The 24451-nt window shown below is 39.2% G+C and overlaps 1 protein-coding gene across 1 annotated transcript in view; it reads left to right on the forward strand.

The window, feature by feature from the left end:
• The window catches only part of cfap74 (cilia and flagella associated protein 74), a 47050-nt gene that overhangs the window by 20133 nt on the left and 2466 nt on the right, over positions 1–24451 (forward strand). Inside the window, exons 19-33 of the mRNA XM_063465057.1 lie at positions 659–781; positions 911–1032; positions 6677–6805; positions 13172–13259; positions 16292–16465; positions 16972–17105; positions 17310–17577; positions 18571–18705; positions 18907–19040; positions 20596–20730; positions 21295–21404; positions 21507–21562; positions 23049–23168; positions 23327–23482; positions 24083–24221. Of these exons, the coding sequence (XP_063321127.1) occupies positions 659–781; positions 911–1032; positions 6677–6805; positions 13172–13259; positions 16292–16465; positions 16972–17105; positions 17310–17577; positions 18571–18705; positions 18907–19040; positions 20596–20730; positions 21295–21404; positions 21507–21562; positions 23049–23168; positions 23327–23482; positions 24083–24221 (2023 nt within the window). The remainder of the gene's footprint in view (positions 1–658; positions 782–910; positions 1033–6676; positions 6806–13171; positions 13260–16291; positions 16466–16971; positions 17106–17309; positions 17578–18570; positions 18706–18906; positions 19041–20595; positions 20731–21294; positions 21405–21506; positions 21563–23048; positions 23169–23326; positions 23483–24082; positions 24222–24451) is intronic.

Below are 24451 nucleotides of genomic sequence, written 5' to 3' on the forward strand. Positions count from 1 at the left end.
ATCATAAAGGGACTGCATTTTTATAGCTGAGGTGCCAGAAATCTGCCCAGATTCTGAAAAATTTTGAGTGGAAAGTCGACATTTTGTCACTATTGTGTGTCGTTGAAAGACTCTGCTTCTCTGTTTTGTTTTTAGCAATGATGCTGTGTGTGCCTTGTGGCCCATGTGAAATTCTAGACTTTTTCAGGGTTCATTACGTCTCTCTGGTGGGGGGCTAATGGTGCATCACCTCTCCCTCTGCTATTATTGCGACTGTGTGTGTTGCGTGCGCCTGCATGCCCTCGGCTCGATCGTTGTCATTTTGACTGATATTTTCACATTGTGTGGTTGAAGGCTGGTGTCTTAAATGGCAGATTATCCATCAAACTATCATGATGCCACAGTACCGAGGCACTTGCTGCATCAGTGGTTTATTACTCCTTTTCGTTTATTACGCTCTCACCACCTTGACAGTTTGCCTTCACTGTATGTACACGAGTGTATGCCTGCATACCTTTTAATGTTACATAACTGCACCACAGCTTTCACTTTCTCCTTCATGTATAGGAATACCTTTGTGTCATCAGGTAAAACTAAACTTTTGTCAGTGTAAAGATGTGTAACTACACATTTAATGTAAGAGAAGTGCAGTATCAACAGTATGTCTGTCCATGTTCAGGTACGCGGGGGAGAGATTGGGCCATTTGAAAGTGTCAAACTGGAAATTATTTTCACTCCAACCATTCCAGGAGAGACCAGACTGGACTTCTCCTTTAAATTCTCTGATAAAACCAGCAAACCAGTAAGAAACAGCTTGTTTTTAGTCTTGTGAATTACTTAGGGAGCAGACACATTTTTAGTTTACAAAGCCACAGAGTAAATAAATCAAATGATATGTTTAGTGCATGTGACTGAGGACTCATTCAAACAGATACCCATCCATGTGAGAGGTGTGGCAGTCAGCATGCCTGTATGGGTACTTCAGCCCAACATTGACCTAAAGATCTGCATGTTTGACCGCCTTTATCAAGACACCATCATGGTCCAAAGCAGGTAAGTCCCAGAGCCTGAGATGGTTGTAAACCTTCTCATCTGGTCAAGCTGATGTCCAGCTGTTTCACATTTAGAAGGAGCTCGTTACTTTGTTTCAGAAGGTCTACACATCAACCTCTTATGCACAAGTGACAGTTTATCACAATTTGTTGAATGCTTACACAATGTAGTGGTCTTTAACACTAAGTATTGGAACAAAGTGTATAAAACCATTCGTTATCACTAGTTTCCAAGGTGATTTGCATCTGAAGTTAAAACAGTGACCAATTCAGAATTCATTAGATTTACATTACATCTTAGTTCTGCGTGTATTTAAAAAAAAAAAGTACAAAAAAACCAACACATTTTTTGTTTTTTGTTGCAAAAAAATAATAACTTAGCTACAACTTGCCCCACTCTCTTTAGAGTTTGTAAGAATTAACAAGGAAATGTTATAGAGTAGTTTCATAACTGAATACATTTTTTAAAGGATAATAATATTCAGTTAACTATAGGACATCTCAAATAGTTTTGTATCTGAGACATTTAATGTTTATAGAAAACGAAAGCACCCTTGTATCCATATCTTTGTAATAATCATCAGCATTATGTGTTGTATTGCTAACAAGGCATGCTATTCTGCATGACCAATGACAGCTCAAGAAAAGTTAAGTGTAACAGAGTTGTGAAGCTGACCTCAGCGTGGGATAAACAATGGCTTTTACCCTATAGTCATAAAAGGCTGGTGTGTGTGTGTGTGTGTGTGTGTGTGTGTGTGTGTGTGTGTGTGTGTGTGTGTGTGTGTGTGTGTGTGTGTGTGTGTGTGTGTGTAATACTAGTTTAAGTCATTTTAATTACATGAGACTAAAGCCTAAACACTGTGTGAACAGTGTATAACAATAATATGACAGATTTAGACATGCAATGGTAATATGACAATATAAGGTACCTGTCTCTGGGTAAAGTGCAATATGAAACAACTTACTACCATGTTTATATGCATGTCAGTTAAGAGTGTTATTATAATAGCCACTTTTGTAGACATTTAACCAACGCAACATTATGCAACAGGTGGCCTGTTAAAGCGTCTTCATCACAATAAAATGTCTAATTTGGTAGAAAGACTATATAGATAGCCATGACAGCATATGGCAGAGAAACAGATTATGCTCTGTTCCAGTATGTGAGGCAAGAATACTGCTTAAGGCTTGTTTAACATTATGGTGGCATTTAATACATAGAGGGAAAGATCTGTGTTTCTTTCTTTAGACGTTTTTCAAATATATGCCCAGACTGATAAAAAAAAGCTAGTGGAATTTATCTTTTTGAAAGTCAGTGGATGCACTAAAAGCATATGAGAACATATAACCACATAGCTGTCTTTGTAAGAGCTGTGCAAAGTCAGTGTGATGTGAACCAATGCTTTTCTCTGTACTGCAGCGTATTACTGTGAAAATTGCCTAATGCACAGCCAGTAGACATGTGTTTCTAGGAAACAAGTCATGCAAAAAGAAGTACACTGCCCGGGTTTACAAAAACAACATAACTTCAGTAAATTCATGAACACCAAATCCTAAAAAGTGGTTGTCCCCTCAGTGTTTTACAAAATACATACAAGAGTGAGGCCAGCAGGGTAATGATTTTTACTAAATAACCCTTTCATCCACCCAGCCCATATAAGTCTCTTAACTGTTGCCTGTATTGTTAGAATATTATTTTAACTGAAGGAATGAAATGCATCTTAAAGTTTTTATTTTTAACAAGATATACGAAACCCTCAACCTAGAAATGAGTGGTGCATGTCATATTCCCATTTTATTTGTTGCTATGCTCAGAAACATCCTTGAAATAGAGTTTGGAAAGTGGCGTGGACTGCTGATGTAGCATGCTGGCTTATCTGCTGAATGCACTACTAAAACTCCCTCATATACTCAGTCTCTGCCAAAACAGACATTTTCACAGCAAAACGGCTCAAGGAAATCCCTTAAAATTGACAGGGCCCGCTTACTTTTCAGTCCAACATCAAACTCTCCGCCTAACTACGCTTACAGCCAAGTAGCGCTTTGAGACATTTAACAATTCAACGCGTGGATGAAATATAATAGAGATGAATTAATGGATAAATGTTCCTAAACAAAGCATGGCATCGCCACAGTCCTCTTTGACCGATACTGTAGCACAGAACAGAAGTAAATCCTCTTTGATTATGGATGTGATGCATTATGATGAGCACACGAGGTTAGGAATACACCAGGGGCAGTAGCATTTGCAGCAGTGAGGTCCATCACCTAGCCAGTCATTGTGTCACATCATGTGGGGGAGGTAGTGCGTGTGTGGGGGTAGGGGATTTGTGACAACTGCCATCTGGTGCGCTGGCACACCAGAACATGTGACAACATGACGATGACAGTGTCAGTGTGAAGTGCAGCTTTTAAAGTTAAAAAAAAATAAATGCTAATGCTTGCACCAGCAAACCGTGCAATATGTCACTCTGCCTCCAAGACAATAATTTGAACACAAAATAGCTTGGCAGGCTTTTCGGGGGAAAACAATAGGAGAGCTGCTGCTTTCATCATGGAATTTGTCACTTTTTTTTTCTTTAAGTAGTTAGTAGATATCCCACAAGTCCTCCCAAGTTTGTGACAGATTTTTTAAGAGAAAAGCACAAAGCATAATTGAATATGTCCATCTTGTCTGTGAGCCAGTGATTGGAATATCACTCCTACTAATTGAAAGTATTTTTTTTAGGAAGCTTTAAAATGTGCAGTGTTTGACTTTGGCTTGTGAGCCGGTGATTGGAATACTCTGAACACAGTTGGCAGGGTGTTTTCTTTTTTAATATTTCAAACACTCAGCCCGGACTTTCAAATACTCCTTTGCTGGCACCAGATGGGGAGTTGAGCGTTCCTGCCCAAACCCAGCCACAAAAACACAACCACCCTGCTTCTTTATTTCACAAAGCCTTCTGTCCTTGATTTTTCTCCCTTTTCTGTATTTCTAATGCGCCAACTGTACCTTATCTTAATCTCAGTCTGAGACCTGTTTAGTTTGGCCTGAGGAATGTGATCAAGTTAACCTTTTTTCTTTACTTTTTATGTGAAAATAGCAACATACAGTAAATACTTATAAAAAAAAACAGTTCTTCTGGCAGGTTAGTTTTATATATATATGTATATTATGTGGGATAAAAGGAGACAGTGCTGCATTATGGGGACAGTTGCCTAGAGCGCTTGCCATGAAGGCTTGGTCTCCCATGGGGCTTTGGAGTACATGTGGAGTATGCAAGCACAGCCACCTGTCCCTTTTAAGAAAAGGCAGAGCCACTGCTGCAGCCGTGGGCACTCGGAGTCCAGGCACTTGGTTATTCAGCACTCTATGTAGACTCAGCATGAGTAACCTCTCTGCAACATGACCTGATATCATTCCCACTAAACCTTGATGATTGTAATGAGTAGCATTATTATGTGGCTCTAATAAAAGAAAGTTTAACTTTTTAGGACTATTTTTACGGAGCCCCCAAAGGGTCACAGTGGGAGTTTTTTTTACAGACGTTTCATAGCCTGCTGGAGCTTCTGTGAATCACTAAGGCAGTAAAAGGTTGTGTTTTTATGTTGCCTCTCTTTGCTGCATTATTCTTGATAAGAGACATGAGCTCTTTTGTCCTTTTGCCTAACCTAGGATTTACTTAAAGTTTTTGGCACTGAAGAGTAGAAATTGATGTTAAATATAGTGAAAGAACGTGAAAAAAGTTACTAGCTAGATTAATTTATATAATAACTGCCTAAAACTAGCCCAGGAAGGCATCTAACTGCAAGTAGTTCCAGTGATTTCTATTTAACTTGTTATAAAGAATGCATTATTGTTAAACCCACAGCACATGCATGAGACCACCTGCATAAACTAAACCAAACCCAGAGGAAATATTATATCTATAGTCATATATTCAACACTATTTTTACTTTGTCTTCACTCTGGTGATATTGTTTGATAGTGTGGAGGTTAGGTCTGTGCGTCAAGTTCTTTCACACAAAATGGGAATGCCGTTTTGTTATGGACCTTCCTTCACTTCTTCAAACTGTTGTACATATTTAAAATTGATCATGTGCATCTTAAAGTTGCTGTTATGTAATTGTTTTGAGGATTTACTTGAAGCCAAATAACATGCAAACCTTTACTTCTTTTTTGCCTAAAAATATCACTGCATTACACAGTATTAATACTTCTGTGGATTTCCACTAAGCATTGCTTCAAAAATGAACTGGTCACTGCCTGCCAGTAAAATCAAGACAGGTTGAGTTAAATGCCCATGTTAATTAAAATGCCTAATTGCCCTAAATTGTTATGTATCCATGATTATGCCTCTGCCAGCAATTTGAAGGCTGTCATTTAGCTGGCATAAAGATAGCAACTTAATATCCCCCAAGTGTCCCTGTGAGTCCTTGCCTCGGGGAAACAACCATCTGGCTGACCTCCCTGTTCAAAGTGGGCCAGTTCTTTTGAGAGGAGAATCAAATAATGAAGGGTCCCTCAGTCTATTTGGCCACAGCTCGCTAAAGGCTCACCTTTGTGTCTTTTGAAGATGAAAGCAAGCACAACAAAATATTATGTATACGCGTGTCACCTCCAGCAAACTGTGTTTTCAGCTTGTCTGTACTGTCATTGTTTTTTGAAGGTGTGGGCTGTATTGGATGTGTTGGAGAAATTCCCAAGGTGACGAGCCATTTATATCACAAGCCTCAGCTATAACTGAGGCTTGCAGCCACGGGCACAACCATCTGTTGAAGCTTCTGGAAATTAGGTCACTTAAATTATACTGATTTGGGGTAGATTTCTCCATAAAAGACATTTTCTGTGGGTGTCACTGAGACCAAATTCTTTCAGTACCTGCTGAGTCCTCGAAGGATAGCAGGTTTAAACAGGGTTTCATCATACTTTTGGTTATTACACTTGAAAGAGCTAAAAAGGGGACTCATTTGGAGGCATGTTTGTCTGAGGAATCCAAAAACTAGAAGTTATAAAATTACCTGACAAACTTTACATTAACAAACTATACAATACAATCTGGATTCCTTATTATGATCAGCCCAGCCTAGTCTTTAACTTCAGGTTTAATTCATCTGACACCAAATCATACAGGATATCTCAGTGCAATTCACTCCATTTTTTAGAGAGAAACCCAACAATTCCCCTTTGAGCAACCACTTGGTGACAGTGTGAAGACAAAAAGAATCTAGCTTTTAACTAAAAAATGAATTAACCTCAAACAGAAGAAGTTTTAGGGCGAAATGTAAAATATATGTACATTTCATTGCCATACAATAAGTAAGCTACCCTTCATTTAACAATTAACTTGAGAAAGTTAATGAGAAACAGGGAGTGTTGGGGAGGACTGAACCAATAAGCTCAACTCACTTCTGCTCATTATTAATTTTACCTCTTTATAAACTTTTTAATGTGGTCCTCCACAACAGCCCCTGCTTCTTATGTGGACGCTCAGACAGTTAATTGTCCGTTCTGAGTATTTAACATCTGAGATCCGCTTCAGATAATGTGGAACTGCCATCTTTACCTTTATGTCAGTAAAATAAAGTATTCTTGTATATTGTTACCTGTGTTTTGTATATCATGGATTATGTATTTATATGTATATTTTTTTGCATGGCAGAGCCAGCACAGCTTTGAAACTGACCTTTGAGGTATGTCAGGACATGAGGAAGCACATGGAGATCCTACCAAAGACCGGCTTCATCCAGGCTCAATCAAGCTTTAGTGCCCAACTGAAGTTCATCCCGAGGTAAGGAAGGACACACAGAGGATGCAATGATAATGGAACCACTGGAGCAGTGATAATCTTATTTTAGAATAACCTTGTTAAGATTCTATCAGCCTTCTATGAAAGTGTAAACTGTTTCACCCCAAAGAGAAGTTGTAATATATTTTGATCCTGGCTTACAGTTTTGTGTAATCTGCTTCTTAAAAAGGGTAAACAGTTTTTCTGTGGAAAAACTGCTGTAAATTATGTACACTGCACACTTAATGTTTTAAAAAAGCAGGTGATTATAGTAAAGAAGAAATCGATACACTGTTATGACAGGACAGTTCATGTTCATTTTAAAAGCTTCTAAGCTTCTTTTAACAGCTCTGGCCAGTCTGAAACATTATTAACCTTTTACTCAACTTGATGTAATCTGAAAAGACTGCAAGGTTTCTGCTAGAATATTGCAACCCTCAGCTGAAGCCTACAAGGCATTTTTAATCAAAAACTACAACTGTTAACTTAGCTAACTTATCATATTAGCCTACTTTTGGTGTTAGCTATTTTGCACATACAAAAACAGTTCAACAAAACTCAACATGCATATCAATTTCTAAAAATGCACAGTGAACCAGATAAATCTTATTACTTAATACTCCTTTACCTGTTTAGCTGATATCCTTCCACTTATGCCCACTGACTAGGGATTATAGAAAGCTAGATCACAGGTTGTTGAAGTGAACAATGTTAACAGTGCTCTCTTGCTCTCCAGGCTGCAAAGTGGGAAATAAACTACCTGCTTTCTCTCACTCTGTTTTATCAACTACTATCCGTGTACCTTGGGCAACTTAGCTTCATCTGTGCCTCACAGTCAGCGCTATAGTGGATTAATGTGCACTACAATTATCAAGTATAACACAGCCCACCATCTCAACCCTCATTTGCCAGTTTAAGCCGCCTGGGTTAATAGCTTTTGTGGCGGAAAACAATGAGCAAAATAGTTAAAGAAGCTGTCATGAGCACTAACTGCGTCGATTTTACACAAAAATTTATGCTAGCTTACTTTTTGTCTATAAATCGTGTTTCCCTGTGTTGTGACTGGCTACAGAAATCTGTTGTGATATCGTTACTAGTTTACTACAACGCTTTTATGACACAATTCCCTTTTCCAAAGCAAGTAAGCGGAGGAGTCTTACAGAGTTACAAAAGGCAACAATTTGAAGCCTGTCAGCAGCCAGCAGGTATAAAAGAGTTTCTACAACACACCTGCCCTCTAATCGCAGGGGCATGAAGGCTTGTGATAATGGTTTCTAATGACTTTGAAGGATGTGGTAATTCTTTCAAGAACAATACAGGCTCTATATTTAGATGGAGAGGCAGGAGCTGAACTGTGGTTTGAATGCCAGGAGAGCGGACAAGGGGACCCCCAGGGCAAATATGAGAGGCGTGCAGTAAAAACTCTGTGTGGGTGTCAGTATTCTTCTACCCACACTCCTTTTTTTTCTCGTTTCACAGTTCAACAGCCTTGCATATTGATAACTGAAAAGACATTTGTGTATGAATAAACAAATAAATAACAGGAGGTCATTTTCGTTGCAAATGACAAAAGTTAAGGGCATGCAGTGGTCATCGTACAGTAGGGTGACAGTAGAGGAAAGTGGGAAAATGTCAGTAATCTGGCTTAGCGAATCAGCAGAGGTTTTTAATGCGAGGATTAGCGTCCAGCTTTACTTGTGCTGCTGCTGAGATGGTGCATCCTTCATGAGCACTAACACAACTACAGCTTCACCCCCTCCCTACTCTCTCTGTATCACACTTCATCACTCCATCTCTCTCTCTCTGTCTCTCTCTGTCTCTCTCTCCTGCTTCTGTGGCGTCTTCTCCCACTCGCTCACACATACTTCTCTTTTTCCTGGCCTATCACCTCTGTGCTTAATTATACTTCTTTCTCTTTGGGTTTTTCTCTCTCTCTGCAGTCCTCTGTGTTTCTGTGCTCTTTCACTTCTTCAGCTCTAACTCTGCATTTATTCTGCCTCTTTTTGTTAGTATCAAGCTCCTCTCATCCCTCAATGCATTCACGATTCACCACTGCTTATATGATGGTCCTGAATCTGCTTATATAACCTAAGACACCAGACATAGATCCCTGTGCTCTGAGTGGCCAACACTGTTTTCACTGTTCTCATAGTGGTAAATCTTGTTTATTTGTAGATTGTAGATCTATTATGAGAACATTAAGCTCAGCACGGTAAATTCTGAGGACAGAATATCACTAAGTGTAAGTCTGGCATTAAATTGTTTTGCTGTGTTGCTTCATTTTTCAGTCTAACATCGTGTGTTTATTATCCTTATTTTCTCTCAGGTAATTATGTCACAGTCTGATACACAGACTGTATATTAACAAGATAATATACATCAGTTCTAAATGTGTTTATTTATTATTTTTGTCAAGGAAAAAGGTATATGATGACAGATCAAGACAAAATGAATACACCTTTTACTGAATGTACACTTGAATTATGTCATTGATAGGTAGCAGATAGCTAATGGTGTGTGCATTTTTTAAGATTTTGCTGCATGGCCAAAACCTGACTGCCAGCTGTATACAAGGCATGTTGTATTGTTTTTTGTAGCAAGAGTGTGGTGCAATTGGAAGCGGCAGTTCCAACCAAGTGGCCTCAATTAGTTGTTTTTTACAGATCTAATAAGGACATGTTTGGTATAATGTGCAAGTAGATTGCAAGTTACTGAAGTACAAAAACAATTTGTGGCTCTAACCCTAAGTTTCATTCCAAGTGGCAAAAAAAGCACCTTAAAAAGTCTTAAATCTAATGTGTAGGAACCCTACTTATGATCAGATCAATCAAAAAACTTAATGAGGTGTTATGAGACATATTTGGACACATCTCTTTTTGTAGTGTGAACTGTACTGTGCCATGATGTGTTGCCAACAAGGACATATCAGGAAAATATCTTGTTTTTTTGTTTTGCCATGTGTCACAAAAAGGCCTTGTCCTGTCAATCTCAGCAGTTGGAATATATGTTTATTAGTGCTTAGCCCTTACTAAACAAATCTGGAGCTTGACCAGTGACAGATGGACGAAGGGCTGTGCGTGGAGGCCCTTTGAACTTTCACTGGAAGTGACGTAGACAGACCGAACACGAGTAGTAAGTTGGACACCTTGGACACACGTGATAGACACAGGTGGAAACAGAGATATGTCTCACGTCCACTTGTGAGCTAAATGCATGAAATACAATTTTAAACTGAGTGTTTAAGGGTTTTGTATGTATCTTCAAAACACCAGTGAGTTTTATTAAACGATGATCTGGGTTTTTAAAAGATTATCAGGGGTTTATGTCTCTCAAAGACATAAACCTGTTCTGTAGGTAAGTATGGTCTCAAAAGGTGGCTAAAGCTTTACAAAATACGATTGTAATTCTCCTTTAAGATACCCCAAGGACCCAAACAGTGTCCTTCATCCACAGCAGAAACTCACATGATTCTGACTGGGATTGGAAAACAAGTATGTTTCCAGCATGTCATCAAGCTGTGTCCCTGTATGTGTCATCTCTGTCATGGTTGGATCTCGCCTCCCAATCTGTTGATTTTTGGTAGGTTTGCTTTTGTGTTATGCAGTGGCGGTGTGTCATTTAAGATGGCATTGCCAATTCCTTCAGCCAGGGACTATCATTGGATTTCCAAATCCTCATTAGAAGAACTGCTTTCACTCACTGTCTAATCCGCGCACACGCTCACACACTGTTAAATCTGGATTCACAAATGACTCATAGCTTTCATTCTTTATACAGGTGTTTGCTTCTTGCCTCCCCTCCTCAGGCTTTTGGGAGAGGGTGAGCACATTCTTGCTTCCTGCTCCGAGGGATTGTGCTTAGCCTGCCCACATCATTCAGCATCTCTCCTTGCTTCAGCCCTCGCTGCCTGTCTTCCTCCACCTTTATTTGTCACATCTAGCCCACTCACTCTTTTGCCTCACATTCTTCCATGTGCAGCATAATCCCCTCTGTTCTGTACTAAATCTAATGGTTCACATGTTTGTGATCCCGCTCGATGAAGAGGAATGCTGCTCGTTTGAATTCAGATGGAGACTGACGGAATCAGAGTGATTGCCATTTTGTTTCGTGACATTTGTGCCGCCCGATATTCGGTTCGTGTTAGCTCATTTCTGTTCGGCAGAGGGTTGTTTAGTCTTTTTACTTTGTCATTTACTGCCAGCACAAAAGCTACAATCACAATTGCTTTGAATTTGAGAGTTTCCCTGTCTTTTACATATTGTACTTTATTGTAACATACTAAATTTGTCTTGAAACCTTACACGCCGAACCGTTATAAGATGCATTACCATGCCATGTGAGCTGGCTCTTTTGGTCCTAAATTTTGGCTTCTTCTAAACTCTGTCCCACAGAAAAGGAAAGCACATTCTTAGGTTGTGCCTGTGGAGAATTTCAATCTAACCCATGGAAATTTGTTTCCCTGTTTTTGCTGATGACGGGATCATTTGAACAGGACTACTCGAATTAGTGGTTTTAGGTGTAATCTCTGAAGAGCAGGCAATGTCTCCAACCCTGGCAGTTCCAGCTGATAAAAGGGAGATTACAAGGATGAATTACTGCAGATTAGACTGAATGGTTCTGCAAGCACTTTAAACTGCTAACGCATGACTCTCATTAGAAATGTTCACACTGCAGTGGGTTTCAAGATAACAAGCAAACAAAATAACTTCCGTAACTTATTTCTTTCCCATCATTATGTTTTTTTACTTAATGGTCGTTTACTGTAATTCTCGTCCGCCCGTTTTTGCACTGTGAAAAATCCTTAAGCCTCTTAATCTGTAATCCCTTTCATAATCACTTTTTTTAATGGTGAAGAGAAGTCTAAATATGAGTGAAGACTGAAGAGGAATGTATATATTTTCTATGTGAATACATTATTTTTACTCAAGCGAAAGGAAGCGCTGTGTTGTAAGCTCATAAAGTCCCCTGAAAAACAGGCTTCCTTCTGGTTTTTCCTCCTCACTGTTATAGATTAAAGCTGGTCATTAGAAATACCACCTGCTGGATTGAACAGGTTATTTCAGTAGTTTCACTTGAAATACTCTGGTTATTTGCATTGCGGCTCGGTAGTTAGAACAACCATTTGAGTTTTACTGCATCTACTAATCTCTGAAGTACCATAAAGGCTATAGAGGAGAATTACTTTTGGACTGTGGATAATCTGGCTGCAGAGAGGAAGAGCACACAAGTAAATCTGTTTAGGACACTGACAAATCTGAAAGCCTATCCATCGACAAAATTCTCCCGAGCATATGGGCCTGGCGACGCCCCACCAGGCTTTTCCACTCTGCCCTGCCAAGCTAATTCAAGAGTGACTCTCCAGCAGCGATTCTATTAGCAGGCAGAACAAGAGTGCTTCCTTAAATACTCCCTCTGCGCTCATTGGTCAACCTATGCAGGGAAAAAAAGGACTTTGTAATTGCAGAGATTTAATTTTGATGGGTGAGGAGGTGACCTTTGTGGGTTTTGAGTCATGAATGGGGTTGTCGTAGAGCAGTTTCTGGGACGTACGAAATACAAACCTTTCCTCGAACTTGAAGCTGACAGATTTGCTGAAGGCAAGGGTGGTTGTAGCGCTTTGAAAAGACACACTAGCATCTGGAGAGCCTTAAAACCAATGACATTTACAGCATTAGCTCTCAAGCTTTCAACCGGCATTAAGAGTGTAAAGAGGAAAAGACAGAGGGAGGCAGTTGAAAGGAGAGAAAGGGAGGGAAAGCGAGGAATAGCAGAGAAGAAAATTGAAGGATGTTAGGAGAAGGAGAGAGGAGGTGGTGGGTGGATATAAGACACAAACAGCATTTGACATTTGACCACTTTTCTTTTTTTTTACATGCTAATGAATTCTGCATACGTGCATATATGCAGTTTTTTACTGGTGCTAGCACGAGAGCAGCTCTTGACACTGAGGGATATTGAGAGACTGGAGTTTTACATAAGCCTGTGCATGACTACTGGTCCTCTTTGAATCATACTTACGTCTCCCATCACCATGGCTACAACCTACAGTAGTGTGGAGGCGCGCTCTGCATCTCTCTCCTGCTTTCCCCGGCGTGCCGATCCTACAGTCGTGGGTTAAAGTAAAGTAATGGGTCTTCAGGGTCTGAATCTTTCTCTTTCTTTCTTCACTGGCTTGTGGCTTTCGACAGATGGCATTTTTTGTATTTTAACAAAACAAATAAAAACGCTTTAAAATCACTGTTGCGATTACGTGTTTGTTTTCAGTCTCTACTTGATGTCTTTGCTCTTTTCTGCTTGTGAACATGAAGATAAAGCTGTTTTTATGACAAATGGCGACTTCCTCACGCCTTCCTTTTTGCTTTCTCACAGACGCTCCCTGTCCAAAGATGCAAAGAAGTTTTTTGACAGTGACACAGGAGTCCTGGAGGTTCCAATGACAGTGCAAGTAGCAGGCCAGGTTTGTGTCATGTTACGCACTGTACACGTATACTGCAGATAAGAGCAATGTGATCCTGAAAGCAGTGGGCTTGAACGTGTAGTGCAGTGCTAGTGTCCTACTTTGTCCTAAACAGAAGCGCAGCTAGCAAAGGTTGTAACCTATTTTGCTTGTAACAAGCTAAAATTATCTCCCGCCCCCAAGGCCCAGTTATTCCATGGACACTAATAAGCCAAGCATAAAGGTTATCCCATATAGTTTTGCTGAAACTGTCTGCAGTAGCACAAAAATGGTAAAGTAGGTTTCAGATGTATTTGTTATCCCCTTCTTTTATTATGGAGTACCTGTTGTGCGCAAAATTTGACTACCTTAAAACTTCTTGCCCAGCAGCCAAGGCAGTTGTCATCTTTCTTGATTTCACCACATACATATAGAGCAGTACACATGTTGATGCTTTAGGTCAGGGGTGTCAAACATAAGGCCCGGCAGCTAGAACTGGCCCAGCAAAGAATCCAATCCAGCCCATTGCAGTGCTTTGGGAAATGTGAAGGAGGGGAGACCTCCCATATGGTAATTGATACAAAAACATTGTAATTAAGTAAAAGTAAATAAGCAAATGACAGAAAACTTTTTTCATTATCTAAAAGAGAAATTTCTGTATATATTTACAGTGATTTCAGAGTAAAATAAAAAAGAAAGCTTTTTGTTAATTAACTTAGCAAAAAAAAACATGCCAGTGCTTTTTCTGTCATTTTAAACATTTATTTCTTACAGTTTAAGTCATGCTGACACATTTCTTTTACTGACTACATCATCTACAAAAACTAAGACATACCGTTGAAATTACACTTCTTTTTCTTATATTAAATATCTCACTGATTAAACACGTAGTTAAACATCTTTCAACTTACAGAAAAAATGTTGGTCCAACCCACTTAAGACCAAAGCAGGCTGTATGTGACCCACGGTGTAAAATGAGTTTAACATTTCTGCTTCAGGTTCTGCTCTGGCAGCGTGTTTGAATAAATTAATGTTGTTTCTGGGAAATATAGTTGGTTTAGTACATGATTCTACATACTAAGACGGGGATCTCAAACTTAAATGAGCTGTGGGCCACTGCTGGCACTGTCATCTCACTGAAGGGCCACTTTAGTGTCCAAGTAGTACAAAACAAACAAGAAAACACCCACAAATATTTCCGAACATATAGTGTTTTGTTTGTTTGTTTTTTCATTTCAAATATTGTATAATAAGACAAAACTGCAAATGTGAACACATTTTTTTTCTCACTCTTAACCAACTGAAGCCTTTCATTGAACTACCAAATAAACACATTGGTACTCTCTTTCTGGCCAGACACGTGGCAGCACTTCTGCTATAACTTCACTACAGACAAGATGCCAGCATCTTGTCTATTGCTTGCTTTTTGTAACTTAGTAACTTAGTGTGATGCATAAGTGAGACTCAGGTGTCTGTGATTTTGATTTTAAAATCACTTATCTGGCTTTCCTGTGTCTGGTATTTGACTGGATCTCTTGGCCTGTTTTGTCATTCTTTTGGGGGATTGTACTAAGACATTAGTTCATAAATGTATCATTATATATTCACATTAATGCAGCTACTGTTTACAAGGATATAAGTGGAAATTCTGGACCATTCCTCTCAAGAGGAAATGAAACTGCAGCTGAATTCCTTCATATCATCAGAGACAGTGTTTATTAAAAACACAGAGCAGCTGCTTAGACATTCGTGCTGTGCTTTTGCCAGCTTTTTTTTCCAGTAAATCTAAATCTGGACAGTCTTCTTGCCAAATTGTCACCTTCCTCTACCTCCCCAGCCAGCGACTATTCACTGACTTTACTGGGACGTGGAGAGGAGAGGGCTGGGGCATGGAAGGGGTGTAGCTCTGACGAGAAGCCAAAGAGCGGGCCAGGATGTTCCTGTGATGCACCAAAGCTGTTGCCCCCAGCCCCTAGTCATGAGCTCCTGGCATTACACCATGAAAACACACACACATTCATACATACACCAACTGGTCACCAGACATCACAGCAGCCTGGAAATCAATGGTGCAGTAAACAAGCTCATCTGCGTTATACTGCTGGGGAAAAAATTCACAAAACCTGACAAAATTTAACAAAATTGCCTCAAGTCTAGTACAATTCACATAAAGTGAACTTATATGCTGTCAGAGAATAAGGCTAACGAGGCTAATGAGCTCCAAAACTTAGTTTTCGGCATCGAGGAGCTCCAAACTCTTACACATTGATTTGTTCACAAAAACGTGACACCAAATTTTATTTTGAGTGGATCTCAAACACATCACCCTGCCTCCATGAATACTCATTGGAGCATGAAATGTGTATTAATCCTCTGCTTAAAATAGTCTCGAACAAATGTTCTGTTTTACTCCTGCCTGAGAAATATTTCCTGTAAAAGCGACAGAGCTCAGCTGTTCATGAAAGAGAAATAAAGACATGACCAGACCTCAAAAATTATAGACTAGGACTAACTAATTGTAAAAAATGTACTTAGGTCGGTGCTTTGTAAAGCCGACTCTGAGCCACAGCCCTGTTTTGGATTGCACACACACACACACACACACACACAAACATAGACGCATTTCTATCAGTGATGGGTAATGAAAGATGACCGAATGCACAAAAATTGCTCGATTTTAGCCATGACTGATGTTAAACATCAATTTGATTCTTTCGATAATTCAACTGCATCTGTCTGTTAATTCACAGACTTGAGAAGTCTTTGTAAATTAAAGCAACATCAGTCTGTACGCCCATGTTTTTGACTCAGAATATGAAAATGTATAATTAAGATTTAAAAAGTGATACCAGAACAGTTTTCAGGACAGCTGATGGAGTTGTATTATATAAGCCAAACCTTTTCTGGGGGCAGGTTAGCGTTATTATGATAAAGTGAAATTAAAAGAAAGTGCATGTTGTACTTAAAAAAGAAAGACAGATTTCCCTTCACTGACATTTATAAAGATGTTTGTCTCGAGAACAAAGATGTAAAGATGCTTCATGTTTGTGCAGGTGCAGCCTGCCCATTTCACCGTCCACGCCATTGTGACCTCCTCAGACCTGCAGTTTGACCACAGCGAGGTGGACTTTGGCTACTGTTCCATTTACCAGTCAGTCAAGAGCAGCATTCGCCTCACCAATCTGTCCCTCTTACCCCAAGACTTTGGCTTCTTGGGTGTGCCTGAGGTACTGCATGAATGATGCGAAAACCTTTTCTTCTATTAAGTGTTAATGTGTTAGTGAGGTAGAGTTGCGTGGATCCAGATACAAGCATTGCTATCTTTGCAGATAATGTTATGTTTATGGAAGAATCATATTTAGTCCACATCCCATTTTCACTGTTTGTTCCATTCCACAGGGTTCCTCCTATTATTAAAATTTGTTAGGTTTGCATAAACAGTAACTTTATATAGCTCTTATAGTGTAAAGAGAGTGAACAGTAAACAGAGAGGCTGTTATCCTACATTGTTTCCTCGTAATCCCCCGTGCTTAAGTAGACAATATGCATCCTGTGTTTGGATTGGCAGATTCTGCTGCCACCAATAAAAGCTACAACAGACAGAGGGATAATTACTTAATGTAAATGCATTAAATAGCTACAGCAACCATAACCAGCATCAGAGTCTAAGTTAGATTTCATGAAAACTTCCTGAGTTATAACTTTAAAGCTTTCGTTTTTTCTCTAAATCAAGTTTCTTGAGGTTCAGCCCAATGATGGATTTGGTACTCTGCTCCCACAAGAAACCCTGGAGGTTGATCTGATTTTTAGTGCCCAAATTGCCAAAGAGTACCTCTTTCAGCTCAGCTGCAAGTCTGGAATTAACAGGTTAGTTTTAAATCCTACACTGTGTGTAAATGAAGGACATTTACTCTTTATGGCATCATTGTGTCTGCTTAAACATTCAGTCTTTTGTACTTATCTGTTGATAGGACATTTTAATCAGTGCCTTTACTGAATGTTGTGATCCCGTTTATTCAATTAAATCCAATACCTACTGATCCATAGCAAAAACATTCATTTTGTCATCAGAGATTTTCTGCTGTCTTGCCGAGCAGTGGGTGTCCACCCACCACTGGAGCTCTCCCATTTTCTGGTTCAGTTTGGAGCCACAGCAGTAGGTGACCAGTCCACTGCCATGCTGTTCCTGAGCAACCGTCAAACGGGCCGTGACCAAAATAGACAACCAGTCTCTCCAGGGGTCAAGGCGCCTGTAATGCCCCGTTTGTTCTCCTTCGCCCTGCCAGAGGACTCAGACATCGGCATCAGTCCGTCTGCAGGACGCCTTCTTCCTGGAGAGGTGCGGTATAACACGTCTTATTAAGTTTACACTTATGTTAAAGGAACACACCACCGGTTTTATACATAGAAGGTTGCTAGTGTGAAGAAGACTTCAGATTTATAACAGTTAGACACTCTATTTAAATCAACTTAGTAGCTTATTCTAGAGTTAGCTGAAACTAATTATTAACTGAATAATTTCAAGTTGTAATATCTGTAAAATAATACAATGTGGGCCATCTGTTCTTTTTGTCCTTACCACTTAAGAGTACACATCATCCAACTGTTCTTTTTCTTTTTTGGGGGGGTGGTTATATTTTGCACACCAAAATCTCACATTAGCCCCAAAAACAGATTAATCTCCTTCTCAATGCATTTATAAACCTGAATGGACAAAACAGTGTGACCTTTTGTTTCTATAAAGAAATTAAACATTAGAGAAAGTGGTTAGTTTTTATTTACTACATCTTGGTTAAAAATGATCTTAATAAGCACAGAGCTAAGGAACCAAACCATCTGTGCTCAGAGGGCTTTGTAAGTGTAATGATGCTCTCTGCTGGACACCTGATGGAAGTGAACAAGCACTATTTATAGATATAAATGGGGGGAAAAAGCTCAATAAAAATCACTTCTATTGGTTCTGACAGTCTAATTTTAAGTCTTATTTTCCAGATGACCACTTACCTCCAGACTCCAGTATTTTTTTTATTTAAACTTTATTTTCCAAGCAAGATATTAAGAATAATATATTTACAGTGACAACTTCACAAGTGCTAGAAGGCACAGAGATCCAGGGTAATATATCAATCCGCTTGAATTGTTACAAACCAGTAACCCCAAAACAGGACACTGCTGAAAGCTAATTTCAACCTTAATATGAAGCAGAGGTTTGAAGTTAAAAAGTGATATGGTGTAGGAACACTGTAACGTGAAAGAAACACACAGAAATATCCTGTGTTATCCTCCAAATCTGAGCAATTTCAGACATATTACCGTCTCTCCTCTACCCCAGAGATGTCTTGTCCAGGTAACGTTCAAACCCAGACTGTTGGACCAGGAGATCAAAGAAGAGGCGCTCCGTCGTCTTCATCGAGCCAAGTTGCTCTATGAGAGCGAGCTCGAGGGAAACAGACTCGCTGAACAGGAGGTACAGCTTCACACCCACCTTCCCACTCCAGCCACTGTCCGTTAGTGCCAGGGTTTGTAAATGTGAACACATCTTAAGTGACTAAATGTTTTTTTTTACTTTCATAGCCACACAGAACGTTTTTTTTTTTTTACAAGATGTAGTCCTTTCAGTCACCTACCTTAGTATGAACCCATCACTCATGTTCATGTGCATTGTAAGGCAAAACTGGAGATCCCACTGGAACCTAGTAAGGGGAAAAAGGCGTCGGTGAATCCAAAAAACAGCAAGGTGTCCAATGAAGCAGAGAAAGGAAAGCAAAGTGAATCACCAGATCCTGGCAACATAGTACCAGGGTAGGTTTCTACAGATTATTTACTCAATCTAATCAAACGGATCCAGTTTGCTGGACTGCGAATAAAAAATGTTTCTCTAATTGCACTTCCTTTCAAAAGGCTAAACCTAATGAATACCTTCTGAGATCCAACAACACTAGAATATCAACTACTTACAAAGCTTTTCTTTTTCTTTTTGTTGTTGTTGCTTTTTTCTTCTTATTCCAGTGGCTAATTGATTTCAGCAGCATTCCCATTTCTTTTCATTCACGGTGATCACAAAATATATTCATTTACAAAATTCATGAAGCACCCATCATTTCCTTACAAGGAGTCAGAATTTCTTGTAATTTTTTAAAGTGGGCTTGAGCAGTAGTTCTCCAGGCTTTATGAAGGTCTTTCAAAGGTTGTCTTCAGACTTTGGTTGGTTATTCACTCATTTTCTGTCCAGTCCAAAGGAATGTACTTGTGTTTGTTAAGCCACTTAACACTGACTTATGAATCATTCAAGGATAAAAAACGCACTGAACCATTGTTGTGTCTACACAAAAGACTAGTTGTAAATTCTATCTTTAGGCATTTTGTTACTAGCAGCAAAACACATAATTTTTTCCTGTTTCTGTTGCTGAAGCTGTAAAAAAAGGCAAAGATAACACAGTTTGACAGACATAAAAGTCTGTTCTTGCACCAACAAGGTCCAAAAAATCTGCATATCTCTACTTCATTTCTGTTGAATATTTTTAAAAATGAGGGAATTGGACAACTGGAGGAAAAAAACTGTCTAAATCAGACCAAGGAAGCATCTATAAGTCATGTCCTTAGGAAATAGGGAGAAAAATCCATCAAAGACCTGACACAGGACTTGAGAGATGCATCTGGCCCTTCAGCTGATTCATCTACTGTTCACCCAAACCTCATCAAAAATGGTCTCAGTGGAAGGTCAGCTGTCAAGATGTCATTCTGAAGGGAGGGAAACAGGGAGAATAGGTTGCACAAGAACTGCACTGAGAATCAGGGGCAACAGATCATATGGAGTGATAAATCCAAATTTTTAATTTTTGGTCCAAATATTCATCAGTATATATGAAGGACAACAGGAGAGCAGTACAACAATAAGTGTCTACAGCCATCTGTAAAACATGGTGGAGGCTCCGTCATGGTTTGGGGCTGCATTTTTAGTCTATGATGTATGAGCTCTTGTCAAAAACACGCTGCCAATGGAGTAAAAGGATACACAGATAGAAAAACACACAATATAACATTATCAGTCATGGATTGGTCTCCCCAGAGCCCAGACCTCAACATTATTGAAGCAGTGTGAAATGATCTTGACAGAGAACAGAACAGAAAGCAGCCGACATCCAAAGAAGAGCTTTGAATCTCCTTCAAGCCTGGAGAACTATTCCTGAAGATACTTAAATAAAATACAAGGTTTCCTAAGAGAGTTCAGGCTGTGTTCAAGAATAAACGAGGGCATACCAACTATTGACTTTAAGGTTTGTTGGAATTGTACAAAAAAAGTGCTAGCAACAAGGAGTCTTTTTATATGTTTAATTGTTACTCTTTTCCTTTTAAGGTCAAGTTGGTATGAGGAGGCCAAGGCCTCTCTACTATACTCCTTCAGGAAACGTTATAGAGAGTACACCATTCCCTGCTTTGTGTCAGATGGAGACCCTCCAGAGGACGACAGACTAGTCCAGCCAGCATGGAGGTCAATAATCAGCTTCCATATACACGTGTACAGCACACTGTAGGCCCTGTCATGTTAGGTTTTTGTCATGTAGAGGTGATCCATCCAAATATAGATATCAGATTGATACTAGTGCAATAGGATCGATTCTTTGTTTTTATCCTGTAAGTTCAGTATGTAGCCCACTGAAATGTGTTATGTGTTGTTTTTTTCTAATTAAATGACATACCACCTCTTCAAAAACCTAGTTTCAAAATGCATGAAAATGTTTAAAGTTGTGTTTATTTGTATTAACCATTTATTGTGGAAAGAAAAAAATATTTAGTGGTCATTAAAAAAATTTCAGAATTTGCAGATTGATGATGATTGGTCTCATAAATCATCACACACTGGTCTCCACTATATAATTTGCCTTTATAGGTTAAAAGTATCAGTATCTGTGTTGGTTTATATATATATATATATAGGGAACACTTTTTAAGCTACCCACAATAACCAACGTCGACACCAGCCCCTTGTTTCGTAGTGTCTGTGATTTAATATTTGTCAAGATCTGCATTCATCAGATGTCCTTTACCTCCTCAGTCCCTTCAATACGCTCTACTTGAAGCTTCAGTGTCCTGCTGTACAACCCCCTCTAGTGGTGATATCCAACAATGGCTGCAATATCATAAACTTCCATCAGGTGACAGTGGGTGAGTCGTTTATAAAAAATGTATAGTTACATTAAAAACGCTTAAATAACGCTGGATTTTTATTCTTATCTACCTTGTTGTATTTGTGTCTTCCATTTGTAGGAGAAAGAGTTATTAAAAGGTTTACAGTTCAGAACATTTCACAGGAATCTTTGGATGTATCCTTTGTTTTTGTTTTTGTTTTTTACAAAACTATTGATTACCTTGCTGACAGCTTTAAACGTTTGTGATACTCATGATATTCATGATACATATGTCATATGTATGTGGTTTTTTCCCTTTTCTGAATTTATCTGTGTGAAGGATTTTTCAGTAATGTGTATTATGTGCACACTGTGTTGCTTTAATCAGAATCAGAATCAGAATACTTTATTGATCCCTAGGGGAAATTATTTTTCGTTACAGTGCTCCATTATAAACAAACATTAACAGAGACAGACAATACACTAACTAAGAATAGCACAATATATACAGGCATATATATATACATAAAAGTCACTTATTAATAAATAGCTGAAAAAGAACATGTGCAAGAAGGGTGTAGCTGTTGCAGTAAACAGTGTGTTAAGTGGATGAGTTGTACAGGGAGATGGCCACAGGCAGGAATGATTTCCTGTGTCGTTCAGTGTTGCTTTTCGGTAATCTCAGTCTTTCACTGAACGTGCTCCTGTGACTGACCAGCATGTCATGGAGTGGGTGGGAGGTGTTATCCAACATTGTCTTTATCTTGGACAGCATCCGCCTCTCCGACACCACCTTGAGGGAGTCCAGCTCCATCCCCACAACATTACTGGCAGAATTCAGATATTTGGTGTTAAAGTTCCATTTTGACTTTCAGAACTAAATAACTGTGTGCATGAAAGAGTCAGGTCACCCAAATTAGACAAATAAAGCACATTTTCTTGGTTATCTCCAGAAGAATTTATCATCGCAGACAGGTGGTGATTTGAGATATCAAAATCTGGAGAAAGGTGCATTTCATGGCCCATCTCTCAAACTCTCAGACACCATGGTATCGCACTGATTACAAGGTTTATAGACTGTGGTTGGGAGAAAACTATTTATAGTGCGCACTGTGACATTTGCCAGCAGCATCATAAATGAAATTCTGTTCACCATCATTGCATTAGGATGGAAGCAGGCTGTTGGTGTGTCTCTGGGGTTGAAGCTAACTATTAATCTCAACATCCACATTTCTAGTCTGGCTTTGGGGCTTTTGTTTCACTTCATTTCCTGTCTTAGTTTCACCATAATTTCTGTTTGTCTCTACTTTCTGGTAGAGACAAACAGATCTTATTTAGCTCATGCTAAATAAAAAAGAAATTGCAAAAATCTGGAAAAGTCCTATCAGGGATGACATGTGAACAACAACAAGTTGAAGAAAAAGATGTTTTGTGTTCAAATGGATCACCACCGATAGCACTGATTATGTGAATACTTCACCACCAACACTCTACAGTGAAACCTGAGATTATTCCATCATCTCAGATGTACCTGGACATTTAATCCAGTTCACCTTATGAATGGCATCTCTTTACATGTTTTACTTTCATGTCCACAAATCAAAGATTACAAAAAACAAAACCAGTGCACTGCTTCTACTACTATAATATTCACCGTAGCTTTTCTTTAACCCTTTCTAAGCTGAGCTCGTCGGTGTTGGACGTGTATGGTCCCTTTTCCCTGCTCAATGCTCTCAGATCCATAAGACCTGGAGAAAAACACACTCTGATTCTCGCCTTCAGTCCAACTTTGGAAAAAAAGGTGGGTTAACTATGTAAATATTATAATTTAGCTTTGTTTTTTGTTACGAGTGACATGCCAACCATCTGTGTTAATACACTGAGTCTTCTTTGTACCTGTTTATGTAAAATTAATCAAGTATAATGATGAACACACTCATCTAACCTGTACTGTTCCAGTGCTGTGACATGCTGGAGGTGCGGTGCCAGAAAATGACTCTGGAAATGACTCTTCTCGGGGAGGGAATAGTCCCTGCTGTCACCTCCTCCCACACTGGAGATGTTCTTGACTTTGGCTATGTGCTGGAGAAGGAGACTGCCTCACAAGTCGTGAAGGTGTGTGAAAGTTAATACGAACAAAAACAAAAAGAAACCCAACCAAAAAACTGTCGCTAGTTACTTTTGAATACTAATTTCTCAGTGGACGGAAAAAAACTCACTTGGTTAACTTTGATGTAATTTTAGTAATTTAAGTACATTAACTTAAACATATTTTATGATTCATGTAAACACTAAGTGGAACGAGTAAAAATGGCAAAAGGGGCGATTTTCATGTGTTAATCATAGTCAGGAGACTCGTGTTTTATGGTTATAGTCATGGATGCGTTAGTGTAACTCTGAGCCATATGAAAACACTCACAGCTAAAGCTGATGCTAAAAACGTGTTGGGTGTTTTCTATTTCTCTTTCAAATGGGTCGTTCCATATAGATCTCTCCTTAACCCTCCTCTACCTCCTTTTTCTCCTGGTCTCCCATCCCTTCTTTGCACTTCACTTACTCTCAGATTGTTCCCGTATTTGTTGGACTATTTTATTTTCATCATCACGTCACCATTAAGAAAAACAAAGGCAGCACCATGCAAGATATTTTTAGACTACAGAGTAATGAGGGAAAAACAGCCTCGGTCACTGGCATTAAATCTCGTTCTCCCTGCAGTTGCAGAACAGCTCAGCGGTGGCAGTGAGCTTCAGGGTGATGCTCGCTAGTCTCTCTCCCTTCAGACCTCAGGGTGGAGCTGACCGGGTGGCCTTTCTGCTAGACAGATATGCAAACTCCCATGTCCACCCTGCTGTGGGTAAGATTTGTTTGGAGCTCCAGAAGTGAAAACAGATTGCAGCTTGTATTTTTAACACTTTGTCCGTATTTCACTGCTCACGTAGACGTGAATTTATTTGACTATACTACTAAACTTGACCTGAACTTTAATACAGTATTACCTACTAGAAGTATTGTATAAGAGAGCACAAGTGTGCACCAAATAGCCCAATAGTTTAAATTTCCACAGTTTCATAAATTAAACCTAGC

This window comes from Pelmatolapia mariae, linkage group LG20, assembly GCF_036321145.2.
Source record: "Pelmatolapia mariae isolate MD_Pm_ZW linkage group LG20, Pm_UMD_F_2, whole genome shotgun sequence".
NCBI classification, from domain to species: Eukaryota; Metazoa; Chordata; class Actinopteri; order Cichliformes; family Cichlidae; genus Pelmatolapia; species Pelmatolapia mariae.